General features: G+C 43.7%; 1 protein-coding gene across 2 annotated transcripts; it reads left to right on the forward strand.

Annotated features, from left to right (window-relative positions):
• The first annotated feature begins 1,215 nt into the window (after positions 1-1,215).
• On the forward strand, positions 1,216-16,251 carry LOC135546169 (protein phosphatase 1 regulatory subunit 14A-like). 2 transcript variants are annotated; one of them, XM_064974366.1, is made up of 4 exons: positions 1,216-1,604; positions 12,291-12,371; positions 12,576-12,605; positions 12,804-13,169. In XM_064974366.1, exons 1-4 carry the CDS (start codon positions 1,407-1,409, stop codon positions 12,903-12,905), a joined length of 411 nt encoding a protein of 136 aa, XP_064830438.1. In that variant the 5' UTR covers positions 1,216-1,406; the 3' UTR covers positions 12,906-13,169. The 2 variants fall into 2 exon arrangements, with proteins under 2 accessions (XP_064830438.1, XP_064830437.1); XM_064974365.1 differs by lacking the exon at positions 12,804-13,169 and adding an exon at positions 13,330-16,251 and having other exon boundaries at positions 1,245-1,604.
• The last annotated feature ends 358 nt before the right edge of the window (positions 16,252-16,609 follow it).

A 16,609-nucleotide genomic window follows, 5' to 3' on the forward strand; every position in this document is an offset into this window, starting at 1 on the left:
TACTTAGGATAAAAGCCTGTCACAAGTCTACTATAAAAGGTTGTGAAATAACATTGTTCATGCTTTCCAGTGTTTGGTGATTGGAAAGGTGAGCGGACAATACCAGCTGCAAGCGTCCTCTAGTAGTAGGTTCAATGTCGTATTAGTTATGTTTAAAAAAAAATATGCTGTTTAGAAGTGTGTGAATAGGGATGTCTGTATGAGTCAAAGTCCAGGTTTTTACAGCAAGGGCAAACTAACAGACATGAGTAAATAAGGCAGTAGGCTGCAAACAGGGTTTATTGCATGGTGCAGCCCTGGGTATAACCTAAAACCAAATGGCTTTTAGTACACCAGTAAATAATCCGTATTATCATATCTACTACAGGCAGCTGTGTTTATAACGAAGGCGGGCTTTTGAGCACAGGGGGGTGGATGTAGTAGAGGAAGAAGACAACTTGATTGATCCATTTGCCTTAGTCGACAGAAAAGAAGACAGAAACACTCAAAGGTTGGAGTTTTAGGTGCCTTGTACAAGGGCACAACGGCAGGGGATGGCATTTAGGACTGATGCCAGTAACCCTCCTGTTGCTGGACCAAATATTATTTCTTCCCTTCGGGACATTGGTGTTGAATCTGTAACCATCTAGTTCGGGGTTTTCCAACCTTGTTTCTGGAGCGCTGCCGTCCTGTAGGTAAATCCAGAGTGTAGCACTAGGCCCCTCGAAATGCAATCTGGACCATGATACCAGTTCCACTGCCCCCCCCCCCCCCCTCCCCCATTATTCCCCTCTGATCAGGAACTGATGATGCAATTAATTGCAATTAATTATCAGGTAGAACAGAAAAGCAGCAGGCTCCGGACCTCATAGGGTGTGATGTGAATAGCCTATGCCACTAGGCCTCATTGAGACACATAGAGGATTCATCTTTGTATCTGTGCCATCATTAGCGTCTGTGACAGCATGGGCAGCGCCATTGAGGCATCTCCAATATGAAGTAGCTCATTTTCTTCTTTCTTTAATTGGCTGATCACCTTCATCAGCCAATGAAGTTGGAAGTCCGACCCAGTTGACTCCATTACAACGGTGAAAGCCCTCAATGTTGCTGTCCATGGTAATAGGCCTTGAACTTTTCGACTTTCCTATTTGTAGGCTAAATAAATATAAATAGTGGTGAGTCATTGTAATTTCCCCAGAATACTCCGTCACTCACATTCTGGCGAATTCTTGTCACACAATTCAGAAAGTGTAGAACTTCTTTAGAGCTAATCTCAATCAAATAAACAGTTACCCGGGTCTGTAAGGTGTGGCGCTAGGACCCATTGCCGATTTCTTCACCAGTGCGCTACTATTGCCAACGATCGTGCACTTCTTTAATAACTCCCTTGGTTCATAGTCTGCACGTGTCTGTCATCCAAAGTGGATATGGCTGCGAACCGGGTCGGGAGGAGATGTAACAACAAGGTCCATTCCCCGAGTAGGGGTCCAGGTAGGGACCCGGGGCTTAGCTTGCAGAAGAGGCAAGCACGGGTCACGGTAAAGTACAACAGAAAGGAGCTCCAAAGACGCTTGGATGTGGAGAAGTGGATTGACTGTAGTCTGGACGAGCTCTATGTGGGCAGGGTGAGTCCCATCTATTTGAAATTAAACGGATTTATATTGATAGGCTACGCATACAGTCACATACATAGACAATGGGAAACATTTATTTGACTTATTGTAAGAATACAAAAAGGGTTTTACGCAAAACAATTATTCAGTTTAGCATCAGTGTCCACTGCATGAAATAAAGCGAATTTGGCACGGGGTACGCAATCCACTGTAGCGCTGCACATCACTCTTCAGTTGGACTTAAATCACTATAATGAATATATCGGGTTTTGGCGTATTTGGGTACAGCGGTTACGCAGCGATTGCGTATTTTCAGTCTCCTCGAGATATGTAAGTAAAACTATTCACAAAATGTGTCTGGAGTCGTTTTTTCTGTACTGCCTAGTGTCCCTTGCGGTCTGGGATGTGGCTACGACGTTAATCCATTTTACGTGGGGGGTTGCCTGCCTTGTCTCCCTGCGCCTTGTCTGCTTGACATTCGATGAATCAAGGATGTGTAGATAGATGCCTTCTAGGCATAGTGCGGAATGACTGTCGAGTTATAACACTGCCTGCCATAATGGTAAATTTGTGGTCTCATCGAATCAGATGAATAGTATTGTGCAAGTGTTTTCTTATCAGACACTATTAACTGGACACTTGTCCGTTTAGCTAATACCTCAAGCAAACACGTCTGAGTCACCAGAAGAAGATGGGATTAGCATAAACGACAAAGCCATTAGCAAGGCCATGGAGCACATGCACAGGACAACAAGGTTAACCATGTCCAGCTTTGTTTTCAGTTTACACCCTTTTAAGCCCATGTCAATTTCCTTCTCTGCATTCATTAAGGACATGTGGGTATTGTCTGATGAATTTTATTAGCTGAACGAAATATTATCACACTTCATAGCACAAAAATAGACTCGGACATCAAATGCAAAATACACAAGTAGATATGGTAGATTCCCTTCATGTTGTTCCCTTCCTGTTGTATGTGAGGGTTGTATGTAAGGATATGGATGGTCATTGGAGGACATTATACTCCCGGGGAGTGGGGAAGGCTGTCTCGCTGCCAGGGGTGACATGGAAAAGATCAGAGGTCCAATTGAAAGTGCTCCCAGAAATATAACAGGTCTGTGGCAGGCTGGCCAGGTCGCTGAGTCTTTGCTGCTTTACATGGACAGCCTTGAGGGTTTATGGGCTTCTGGCTGACAAAACAGGAGGACCCTGGGGGACCTGGTGTGGTGTGTGGCATCATCAACGAGGGCAGGGGCACCAGAGGATGTTGGTGGGCATTGGGCCATGGCACTGCATGGTGGTGGCTGTGTGAGTAGGCAGGGTTGGAGACGATGGTTGATGTAAGGATGGGGTCGGTGCAAGGTGCAGATGTTAAGGGTTATTCCATACCAATAATCTCTCCATCGGACACAACCATCTCCTGCTCAGAAGGTATTTAACTAGAATGCTATAGAAACTAGACGCCCTGTGTTGACCTATTTGAGTCTAAAGCCTTCTGGGTGGGTCTCTTTTTTTCTGCAGAGCAATTAGCAGTCTGTTGTTCAGCATCTATTTTCTACATCCAAATCATAACACAGTAATAAAACATGGTAGTAAAAACTCAGTGTCTACTGCAAAGGCCACCACCTGACAGATGCTACCCAATGGCAGGAGTTAAAGCAATTCTCTCACAGGGGGATGTCTCTGTAGTGACCATTATACAACCACAATGACAGTAAAAGCTGCCTCAGTGAGCCATCATATATATATATATTATAGCGTCTCTCCACATACTTAAATAATAGAGAATATAGAAATATTGCATTTGATCATGACAGTTTGATGTTCTGTACCATTCTGTTTCTCGTGGATGGATACAGTAACCACACTCAATGTCTTGCTTTCTCATAAACACACACATGGCCACAGCTTTATATCTATGTTAATTAGTTAATTGCTTTACTGATAGTGGAGCAAGCATGTGTAATTACGGTGTAATCAGATCTCCCCCATACTCATTTCCTGCTACACCAAAGCCCACCCTGGCTGGCCCTGCAACGTGAAAACCCCCTGACCAGGCCTGAACGGACGCTAACTATCCCAGTTATTGATTGATGACATCTTTGTTTTCCGGGATGATTCTTATGAATGGGGGGGATGGTGGCTTAGGGGAAGTGAAGGTCCCATATGTCACCAAAGAGCACAAAGAGAATACCCCCCCCCCCAGCTCCCCCAACTCCCCCCCCCCCCCCCCCCCAATCACTGAGCCTGTTGTTGAAGCATTGAATGTAGCGCATCGCTTGGCCCATTATCAAGGGCCATTAGTCTTGTATCAACGCACAATCGGAGGCCCAGATTAAGACCCCCGCAGTGTTTTGCTATCTGCGTGATTGTGTCCCAGGCTCGGAGTCTTTTCACTTTTTAATCCCGTCCCACGACTACACCCAGTCATTATTACCGTTCTATTGAGTCATCACGGCCCACTAAACCACACAGATGTGACAGCCAGTTGTTATGCAATTTACCACTGCAAACTGGGAGAGAAAAACATCAGAGAACTAAGGATTTTAGAGTGCTGTAGTTTATTTTGTAGCAACAATCAATATCTAATGGATGTGAAATATCTATGGCAAATGATCTATAACAGCTGGTTCCCCGACGAATGCAATTTGTCGACGACGTGGAAATGAATTTCATAAGACTCAAATAACATGACATAATTGCGTTTATCTTGAACCAAAGCACCTGCCCACAATTTAGTTGACGAATGAATAACCTAATGGGAATGCGTTTAATTTGCATGCATATGTAGATGAGATAAACAGCCATCAATCAACTGATGACCAGCCCCATTTCCTGGTGTAGGGAGAACCTCTATTGGAAATCTCGCTGTGCCCGTTCATATCGCAATCATTTGATATGAAGTCAATAACCACACAATCAATAACCACGATTTCACTGACAGCACTAAACCCATATTTTTCCTTTACATTCTTGACAATGAGACGTTTTGGTAGTGTTCAGACCAGATGTTGTAATTAATAGTAGTTTCAACGTGTCAAACTCATTCCACAGAGGCCCCGGTGCCTGCCGGGTTTTCGCTCCTCCCTTGTACTTTGAATGGTGAATTTAAGGTCACTAATTAGTAAGAAACTCCCGTCACCGAGTTGTCTTGGTCTTAATTGAAAGGAAAAAAATGTTCCGAATTAATATGATGTTTATGTGCTGTAGCACCGAGGAACTGTGGGAATGCATCGGGTAAAAACTAGTCACGATGTTTTGAATAGTAATGACTTGTTAGAAAGTGACAGCAGGGGATGACCGTCTGCCCTGAGAGAGAGAGAGAGAGAGAGAGAGAGAGAGAGAGAGAGAGAGAGAGAGAGAGAGATGTGTAATAGCATGTCATACAGGCAGTAAAGAGGATGGGAATGTGGGAGAGAAGTGAGTGGGACAGACAAGCGATTTTGACGGAGCGTGACTCTGGAAATGTATATGTTAATGTAGGATATCAGGGGTAGATAGAGACTGTAGTGTTTCTGCGTTTAGAAGTTTGCCTGTTGCGGGATATGCAATGGAGGGGGGGAATTGAGTGAAACCAGATAAGCAGTCTGTCAGTACTGCTCTGAAGTAAATCCAACAGCTGAGGGTTATAACAAGATGTACACAAACTGACCCTCGTGCTCATTATCGGTGAAGTGTACTGTCTTGAGGCTGAATGGTTCATGTATGTATTGATTGGTTTCAGTTATTTTTATTGTTTATGTCCTTCCACCTCAATGGGTTATGGCAATTTTGTAAATGTGTGTACATTTAAAGTGTGGTCGCTTCACTTGTAAATGTGTTTAGTTTCTGTCAGTCTTCAGATAAACCTGACATGGTATTTTGACCCAGATTTATATTGCACCAGTGTGGGACAGGCCACTTACTGTATCAGGGTGTTGGCTATGGAAAACATTACACAGAAATGAACACAGGTGCACATCTGGACACAGGGACCAGTGGACTACATTACCAACCAGAGTACCCAAGCAAACAAAAAAAACATTACCCTCAACCCACTGGCCTGGAAGTGATGTGGACTAAATTGCTGCCTTGGAGCCCTCCACTGATGCTGAACTGGGTGGAATGTTTCTCTCTCTCTCTCTCTCTCTCTCTCTCTCTCTCTCTCTCTCTCTCTCTCTCTCTCTCTCTCTCTCTCTCTCTCTCTCTCTCTCTCTCTCTCTTTGTGTGTGTCTCTCCGTGGCTCTCTCTCTGTATGTGTGTCTGTTAAAACACTGCAGGCTAAACTAGAACTGATGAAAGGGAGTTTGTTAAAAGTATAATTTCTAGAAATACTGGGGTGTGCTATATCATCTGATCATCACAAATGTAGGCTACATGAATCAGCTAGCTACTTTGTTTGTTTTGACAGCATAGCCTAGCTAAACTCAGCAAAAAAAGAAACGTCCCTTTTTCAGGACCCTGTCTTTCAAAGAATATTCGTAAAAATCCGAATAACTTGACAGATCTTCATTGTAAAGGGGTTAAACACTGTTTCCATGCTTGTTCAATGAACCATAAACAACTAATGAACATGCACCCGTGGAAAGGTCGTTAAGACACTAACAGCTTACAGACGGTAGGCAATTAACATCACAGTTATGAAAACTTAGGACACTAAAGGGGCTGCAGGGTAGCCTAGTGGTTATAGCGTTGGACTAGTAACAGAAATGTTGCCAGATCGAATCCCCGAGCTGACAAGGTACAAATCTGTTGTTCTGCCCCTGAACAAGGCACTGTTCCTAGACAGATATTGAAAATAAGAATGTCTTCTTAACTGACTTGCCTAAATAAATAAAGGTTAAAAAAAAGTTTTTAAGAGGCCTTTCTACTGACTCTGAAAAACACCAAAAGAAAGATGCCCAGGGTCCCTGCTCATCTGTGTGAACGTGCCTTAGGCATGCTGCAAGGAGGCATGAGGACTGCAGATGTGGCCAGGGCAATAAATTGCAATGTCCGTACTGTGAGACACCTAAGACAGCACTACAGGGAGACAGGATGGACAGCTGATTGTCCTCGCAGTGGCAGACCACGTGTAACAACACCTGCACAGGATCGGTACATCCGAACATCACACCTGCGGGACAGGTACAGGATGGCAACAACAACTGCCGAGTTACACCAGGAACGCACAATCCCTCCATCAGACAGTCCGCAATAGGCTGAGAGAGGCTGGACTGAGGGCTTGAAGGCCTGTTGTAAGGCAGGTCCTCAGCAGACATCAGTGGCAACAACGTCGCCTATGGGCCCAAACCCACCCTCGCTAGACAGGACTGGCAAAAAGCATAGCAGCTAGCTAGCTAGCTAGCTATGCTGTCAAAACAAGCTAACTAGATTTGGCTTGGAACCTACTACTGGCGGTATTCATGTCAAACTCATGTATGCAGGAAGAGAGGGTAGGGAGGGGACTCTAGATTCACACATTTATGAGAAATGATCTACTTTGATGGGCAATTCATTGCATTTAAAGTTACAAAAGAAAATTGACTAAAAATGGCATTATTCTCGTAGGAGGGCTCTATCTGTACACCTGCCTGCTCATCTTTACTATTAGCCTCCTGCACAAGTAAGATAGGACTCAAGAAAATACAAGTATAGGACACATTAGCCCACCTGACATCACACATCCCCCTCACAGAAAATTTTAATGCAACCTAAGGATAATGTGCAACCCAGACATGGGACAATGAAAGCAGTCGAATCCCAATAAAAGCACTGCATCAGTGACTAACTCATCCCGACAGGCCTGACACATCATGTTGGTCCCACATGGAGGCTGTGTTTACTCAACACTTCCAGGAATGTGATTTGTAGCTGCTCACTAACCCCAGCATTACTAGTACTCGTTATAGCGGCTGCCAGCAAGGATGAGATGAGAGAGGCGGAAAATGAGCTATGCGTTTGCTTAATTGGTGAATATACAGCATGTATAATTAAGCATTACAATAATTATTTTTGATGTTATGGTATGAATTAAGATGTTTTTACAGAATAGATCTGCTGATGCCCACAGTGTCGTTTTACTACATGTATATTACAATGCCATGTATTACACACGTTGTTAAGTCTGTGTGGTACGTGTATGAGACTGTTTGTGGACTTGCTCATGTGGCTGTGTTTGTCTATGTCTGTGTCTGTGTGGGCAATATGAGACAGTATTTCATTGGCATTTGGAGTTGAAAGAAAGGTCAGGGATGCCTGGGTAGGAAGGGGCTGCTTGGATCTTTCCTGGACGGACCTTTACACTACCGGCATCAGAATCTCTAAGTCGTCCGCCCCCACGACACCCACAGACAGACCCCAATGGGGCAGGTTAACCTTACTGCTGAGCATTCAGGTCAGACTGAACTCTATGGCCTGTTGTGTGAGTGTCACTAGTCAACACGTCACACATCACAACCATGCCATCTTTTTGTGTACTGCGGTTGGTGTTTGGATTAGGTTCTGAAGACAGCCTTCCGTCTAGTCTACAGTGATATTTGCAGTCGTCTTCATCAATTTCCATATTTTGTTATTCAAAGAATCTCTGCCTTTTCCAAAAAGGGCAATAAAAACCGATCAGGGTTCATTTTTGGCTCAGTATGTTGATAGCAGCACATCATGAATAATGCCCTTTGAATGTGCTGTTTGTGCCAATGAGCAGACTTGCCCCAAGGGAAAAATAAATAAGATGGAATCTCACCATGCGACTCTTGGTCAGTGTTTGGCTACAAATCACTTTGGAATGCTGTTCAGCATGAGATACGAAGTTTAGATAAGGAGTGTGTTGGTGACGACAGCATTTTATACTGAACAAAAATACAAACAACATGTAAAGTGTTGGTCCCATGTTTCATGAACTGAAATGAAAGATCCCAGAAATGTTCTATACACACAACAAGCTTATTTTTCTAAAATGTTGTGCACAATTTTGTTTACGTCCCTGTTAGTGAGCATTTCTAATTGGCCAAAATAATCCATCCACCTGACAGGTGTGGCATATCCAGAAGCTGATTAAACAGCATGATCATTACAAAGGTGCACCTTGTGCTGGGGACAATAAAGGCCTCTCTAAATTGTGCAGTTTTTCACACAACACAATTGGCATGCTGACTGCAGGAAGGTCCACCAGAGCTGTTGCCAGAGAATTTAACGTACATTTCTCTACCATAAGCTGCCTCCAACGTCGTTTTAGAGAATTTGGCAGTACGTCCAACATCCAGTACGTCCAACCACAGACCACATGTTTCCACGCTAGCCCAGGACCCTGACATCCAGCTTCGCCTGCAGGATCTTCTGAGTGCAGCCACCCAGACAGCTTATGTAACTGTGCGTTTACACAATTTCGTCAGAAACTGTCAGAAACCATCTCAGGAAAGATCATCTGCAAGATCCTCGTCCTCACCAGGGTCTTGACCTGACTGCAGTTCCGCGTCGTAACCAACTTCAGTTGGCAAATGCTCACCTTCGATGGCACGCTGGAGACGTGTGCTCTTCACAGAGGAATCACGGTTTCAACTGTACCGGGCAGATGGCTTGTATGGTGTAGTGTGGGGGCGAGAGGTGTGCTGATGTCAACGTTGGGAACAGAGTGCCCCTTGGTGACGGTGGGGTTATGGTATGGGCAGGCATAAGTTACGGACAATGAACACAACTGCATTTTATCAATGGCAATTTGAATGCACAGAGATACCGTGACTAGATCGTGAGGCCCATTGTCGTGCCATTCATCCGCTGCCATCACCTCATGTTTCAGCAAGATAAATCAAATCAAATTTATTTGTCACATACACATGGTTAGCAGATGTTAATGCGAGTGTATTGAAATGCTTGTGCTTCTAGTTCCGAGAATGCAGTAATAACCAACGAGTAATCTAACTAACAATTCCAAAACTACTACCTTATACACACAAGTGTAAAGTGATAAAGAATATGTACATAAAGATATATGAATGAGTGATGGTACAGAGCGGCATAGGCAAGATGCAGTAGATGGTATCGAGTACAGTATATACATATGAGATGAGTATGTAAACAAAGTGGCATAGTTTAAAGTGGCAAGTGATACATGTATTACATAAAGATGCAGTAGATGATATAGAGTACAGTCTATACGTATACATATGAGATGAATAATGTAGGGTATGTAAACATTATATTAAGTAGCATTGTTTAAAGTGGCTAGTGATATATTTTACATCAATTCCCATCAATTCCCATTATTAAAGTGGCTGGAGTTGAGTCAGTGTGATGGCAGCAACCACTCAATGTTAGTGGTGGCTGTTTAACAGTCTGATGGCCTTGAGATAGAAGCTGTTTTTCAGTCTCTCGGTCCCAGCTTTGATGCACCTGTACTGACCTCGCCTTCTGGATGATAGCGGGGTGAACAGGCAGTGGCTCGGGTGGTTGTTGTCCTTGATGATCTTTATGGCCTTTCTGTGACATCGGGTGGTGTAGGTGTCCTGGAGGGCAGATAGTTTGCCCCCGGTGATGCGTTGTGCAGACCTCACTACCCTCTGGAGAGCCTTACGGTTGTGGGCGGAGCAGTTGCCGTACCAGGCGGTGATACAGCCCGACAGAATGCTCTCGATTGTGCATCTGTAGAAGTTTGTGAGTGCTTTTGGTGACAAGCCAAATTTCTTCAGCCTCCTGAGGTTGAAGAGGCGCTGCTGCGCCTTCTTCACGATGCTGTCTGTGTGGGTGGACCAATTCAGTTTGTCTGTGATGTGTATGCCGAGGAACTTAAAACTTACTACCCTCTCCACTACTGTCCCATCGATGTGGATAGGGGGGTGTTCCCTCTGCTGTTTCCTGAAGTCCACAATCATCTCCTTAGTTTTGTTGACGTTGAGTGTGAGGTTATTTTCCTGACACCACACTCCGAGGGCCCTCACCTCCTCCCTAATCAAGCCTACCACTGTAGTGTTGTCTGCAAACTTGATGATTGAGTTGGAGGCGTGCATGGCCACGCAGTCGTGGATGAACAGGGAGTACAGGTGAGGGCTCAGAACGCACCCTTGTGGGGCCCCAGTGTTGAGGATCAGCGGGTTGGAGATGTTGTTACCTACCCTCACCACCTGGGGGCGGCCCGCCAGGAAGTCCAGTACCCAGTTGCACAGGGCGGGGTCGAGACCCAGGGTCTCGAGCTTGATGACGAGTTTGGAGGGTACTATCGTGTTAAATGCTGAGCTGTAGTCGATGAACAGCATTCTCACATAGGTATTCCTCTTGTCCAGATGGGTTAGGGCAGTGTGCAGTGTGGTTGAGATTGCATCATCTGTGGACCTATTTGGGCGGTAAGCAAATTGGAGTGGGTCTAGGGTGTCAGGTAGGGTGGAGGTGATATGGTCCTTGACTAGTCTCTCAAAGCACTTCATGATGACGGAAGTGAGTGCTACGGGGCGGTAGTCGATTAGCTCAGTTACTGCAAGGCCCCATGTTGCAAGGATCTGTACACAATTCCTGGAAGCTGAAAATGTCTCAGTTCTTCCACACCAGATACTGACTGGTTTTCTGATCCACCTTTTTTATTTTTAAAGGTAACTTTTACCAACAGGTGCATATCTGTATTCCCAGTCATGTGAAATCCATAGATTAGGGCTGAATGAATTGATTTTCAATCTACTGATTTCCTTATATGAACTGTAAACTCAGTAAAGTCTTTGAAGTTGTTGCATGTTGCGGTTTTTATATTTTTGTTCAGTGTAGTTAATGATCTGCGAAAATGTCCCAAATGAAGTAAGTGCTTAGACTGTTATACAAATAGTCTCTGCTTTCCTCTGAGGCTTTTGGGGGGGGGAGCTGAATGCACTGTTTGAGTGTGACCGATTTAGGAGGCCGTGAGAAAGCGTAATGGATTCTATCTGTGATGGAGAATGTCTGGCCTTGATGGTGGTGGCTTCCGTCCTTACAGCATACCTAGACTAGTAGTAGCCAGGGTGGGGGTTCGTTCTCTCTCTCTCTCTCTTCTCCCTCCCCCACTCTTTCTGTCTCTTCTGTCTCTCCCTTTCTCTCTTCTCCTCAAAGGCACATGCAGTGTTCCTTCTGAAACTAAATCCTACAATTTATGGAGGCACTTTGATGGCCGACTCCAACAGCGGCGCAGCCAACTAAATAATATATATTTCCTTCCCAAATCATCCTTAGCCCTTAACTGCCAGTCCACACATCAAGCATTCTGCATCATGCATATGATGACTCAACAGCCGACATGGACGGTCACACACACACACACACACACTGCAGTGCTTCAGGGTCTGTGACTATCTCTGGGTGTTGCGCTCTAAAAACACGCGCAGCTTTTTCCTCTGTGTCTGTAAGACCCACGCAACTCAGAACTCAAGGCAAGACCTGTATTTTTGTCCATTTAGTGAGTGACCTATATATTATATGCTCGTATCTGAGCCTGTCCCTTACATATAATGGGGTATGTGATAGCTCTATGTTAGTATACTGCCCCTGGGTAGAGTTTCGTGGAGGATGCCCTGGGCAGAGCTTTGTGGAGGATGCCCTGGGCAGAGTTTCGTGGAGGATGCCCTGGGCAGAGTTTCGTGGAGGATGCCCTGGACAGAGTTTCGTGGAGGATGCCCTGGGCAGAGTTTCGTGGAGGATGCCCTGGGCAGAGTCCTACCATACAGCTATAGGATGTAGTGGTGGATGGGTGGACAGTTTGACTGACCCTCTGTCACCTTGTGTCCCCAGGAGGAGGAGATGCCGGAGGAGGTGAACATCGACGAGCTGTTAGACCTGAAGAGTGACGAGGAGAGAACTCACAGGCTCCAGGTGAACTGTACTACCCACTAGCAAAATCATCTGAAGACATTATCATTTGATCAACTTCAAAATTGTGTGAACAAGTTGTACTGTTTTTTGATTGTGGGACTTGCAGTAATAGCTGTAGATTTGGTTGCTGTTGAAAATATATTGTTTGAACAGCAGGTTGGCCAGTTGAACTAAAATCATTATTTGGTTATTATTTTTTTCCAGGAAATGTTTCACACCTGCAATAACACAGAGGTAAGTGAGGAAGTCTATAAACAATAGTAATATCTAACAATATGTTTAAGATGGTTTTGGGTAGTATTTTATGCCATGAATGTTCCCGAGACTGAGTATATAGACTGTCACGGCGAAGAGACCAATCAGAGAACAGGGTTACAATGTCATTGTAATGGACCAATCAGGTAACAGGTTTATGCTGATGTCATTATTAAGGTATCAACATTTCAAGACATTCCCTGGTTTTCCAGAAGTCCTGGTTGGAGGATTCTGGATTTTTCCTGCCTATTCCTTCCTGATTTCGGGATTCACCACTGATCAAAATCACCACTGATCAAGTCTGGGTTGAGTCCCACCCAAGTCATGAAAGTGTGACTTGAGCTAAGTCCAAGTCCTAAACTCCAGTACTACAACGCCGCCTTCCTCCCTCTCTCTCTCTGTCACCTCCTTATAACTAATGATAACTCCGCATATAGTAGCCGACAATGCTAGTCTTGTCCCTCTTTCACACTGTCCCTGTATCCTTTGTGATCAGCATTACTTAGCCTGTCCATTATGGGTTGACAGGCCATGTTGACACCCCCCCCCAAATGAATGAAGTGCTATCTCTGAAACATGTTCCCTTGTTGTTTCACTGTGAATTGCTCAACATTACCAACTCTGTGTATCACGGCCTCTCACTGTATCCGTTCTGAGCATGTTTCATGTGATGACCGATTGCCCTTCTTCCCTGCTCACGCAGGTTTTCATCAAGGAGCTGGTGTTGAAACTCCACGGTCTGCAGAAACAGGAGGACCTCCACAACGATGGCATCGAACAACCCCAGCTTCACATCTTCCCCAACCGGCAAGATTCTGCAGACCGAGAGGTGATCTGAAGGCCCTGTTATGTTACCCTTCAAACCCAGCACCCCATTCCCCAGCCCGATGTCATGGACCTTACCTGAAAAACATGCATAACATTGAGTCTTGCGGGTCTATACACTTTGCGCTACACACTGTCAAATACACAGATCTGACCACTTATCAGAAACATTGCTGACACCTTATCTTCTATCCACACACACACACACACACACACACACACACACACACACACACACACACACACACACACACACACACACACACACACACACACACACACACACACACACACACACACACACACACACACACACACACACACACACACACACACACACACCACAATGCACAGGCAGTCCCTGCAACATTTGGACCTCTCCAATGTCATATGAATTATGTTTTATTTTTGTCAACTTATAAAGTGTCCGAATTGTGTGAAACAGGCTGCTTCTCTGTTGGGTCGCTACTGCTACTTGTGTTCTGTGTTCCTCGAATTGTTCTGCTGTTCTCTCTTATTTTCCAGTACATTGCATAATGCTTTTATTGGAAAGCCCATGAAGGTGTCAACTGTTGGTCTGTGTCTTATGTTGTGAGATGCACCTCTAATTCTGTTTAGCTCATAAACCATAGTCAGAGTCCAGCAAGATACTGTAGGTACCAGTGTCAGTCTGAAGTTAAGAAGGACCACTAGGCTTTCATATACCCAATGGGTTTGTCGATTGTACCTAGCTACAAGCAGGCCTACCATATTTTCAAACTGTATCCAGCAACATGAGACAATAGTTCATGTGGTCAAGTGGAAGAACAAATCTCTCTCTCTCTCTCTCTCTCTCTCTCTCTCTCTCTCTCTCTCTCTCTCTCTCTCTCTCTCTCTCTCTCTCTCTCTCTCTCTCTCTCTCTCTCTCATATATATATATATATATATAAGGGGAGAAATATTGTGTTGTGATATTCCCAGTGAGTTTAATGACCATATACATAAAGCTAGAAAGGATATTTTTCATGAAGACCAAGCAGTATTGCTTGGCAGGTTGTCAACTGTCACTCACAAAGTGCGTTTAGGCTAGCTATTAAGGAAAATGTAAGATAACATTTAAAGCTGTCAGCAATACCAGGTCCTTTATTTCTTACCCAAGTGTTTGTATATCTATAGATGGAATGCTGAGGATTTTTCAGTCAGCTAAAGGATAGTACCCCAACTGCTTCACTATTGCCCATCAGGTACACAATGTTTCGTTTTGCATCATTTTCAACACGGTTTGTAAATGTGTAGATCTCTGGCTGGTTGTATTGCTTGTATATTGGTTTGAATACATTTTAAATTCAGCTTTTCCAAGAGTAACTTTAAATCTTTAGGATTCATACAGTATAGTGTTTTCTAGATTAGAGGCTGTATTTACGTATTACTGCAAGGTAGTGTTGGCCAATGTGTTTATTTATTGAATTGTTTTATTTTTTTAGATGTGATGTATGGATAAACAGCGCCCTCTCCTGGCTAAATGTACTGAGCAGTAATTTACAACAACATTACATTTGACCATGACAGTCTACTCTGCACACCTTTTGGAAACCGGGTGTTTATTTAATCCCATAGGGGTCAACCCATTTACCATCACTGTAAATAGATTGCTAGAGTGTGACTGAGGGTAGACAGATAGTAGCCTATATGATGCTAAGTGAAGTGTCAGTGCAATGATACATGTAATATCAGAGACGGGTCAGATATTTCAAGCATCCATAACTTTATCACAGCAATCCTACAGTATGAACTCTAAATCAATCCAGTCCAATACTATCTAATCTGACAGACATGGTTCATTGGAATAGCCTGTAGATGGCAGGAGAACACAAGTCAACGGTTCCTTTCTCATTGTATTAACGAGGAGACAGGACACCATCGAGTCAGCTTCAGGAATGTCTTTAGTAAGATGAAACCAGATATGCTTAGAGAGCATTATGGGTACTGTAGTACATCATGCTACACCTCCTTTTATCATGCTACCGTCGTTAGCCTCAATTTCACAATTTACGGTGGAATTTTGCATTGCTCTAAAACGCTCTGTGTATGTATATGCCTGTTTGTTGCTGAAGCTTGTTGGATCCACCAGTCACAGACCAACCAGGCTCCTCGTCACCTTCACAGTTGTGTTGTGCGTGTGTGTGTGTGCTGTCAACACACCTTTGACTATATTTGTCGTGTAAACATGACAAATTCCACCTGGAATTAAGGACTTCTGGTCTGTAAGGTGCATATTTAGAAATGTCGTCATGTGTCATGTGTCATGATCATGGAATCAGATGAACTTGTGAACTTTACCCCTTGACAGTCCATGATGGTTTGGTATAAGTGTTGTTCCACAAAATGAGTGCCTTTTGCATCCCTTTGCTATTTTAAGTAGAAATTGTGCGGCAATATTGAATTTTAAAAGCCGGTTATATGAATAAATGTGCCCTTTAATATAGACCACATAGATAATTCAATACATCTGATTTTAAATACGAATAAAGACTAACTAAAGTGCCAAAATTCAACATTTTGACACCCTCTGTGACTTCTAGGAACCCGCTTAATCCCCACATTTCTTTTATGTTTTCACCATCCTTGTAAAACCCTAGTTATTTTGGTGCTTTGACAAAGTCAATTCTGAAAATTCTTATTTATTTAATGTGATTAGCGATTCATTTATGACTGTCCCTCATTTTAAAGTCAACCCTGTTAGGTGAACTGAACTCTCATTTTAATGTAGTGAAACTATTCTTTTTCAAATATCTTTTCAAAATAAACATTGAATATCTAATAGTCAAACCATAGTGTAAAAACAGGTGAGCTGGTGCTACTCTTTTTGGCCATTTTCTGGTGTTTTGTGGTGGGGAAATGAGCGGGTTGAACATAACATGTCAGCCCTGTTACCCATAGTTAGACAGGCTATAAATGTAACATAATATGTCAACCCTGTTACCCATAGTTAGACAGGCTATAAATGTAACATAATATGTCAACCCTGTTCCCCATAGTTAGACAGGCTATAAATGTAACATAACATGTCAGTCCTGTTACCCATAGTTAGACAGGCTATAAATGTAAAATAATATGTCAACCCTGTTACCCATAGTTAGACAGGCTATAAATGTAACATAATATGTCAACCCTGTTCC

The sequence above is a fragment of the Oncorhynchus masou genome, chromosome 9, assembly GCF_036934945.1.
Source record: "Oncorhynchus masou masou isolate Uvic2021 chromosome 9, UVic_Omas_1.1, whole genome shotgun sequence".
Classification (NCBI taxonomy): Eukaryota; Metazoa; Chordata; class Actinopteri; order Salmoniformes; family Salmonidae; genus Oncorhynchus; species Oncorhynchus masou.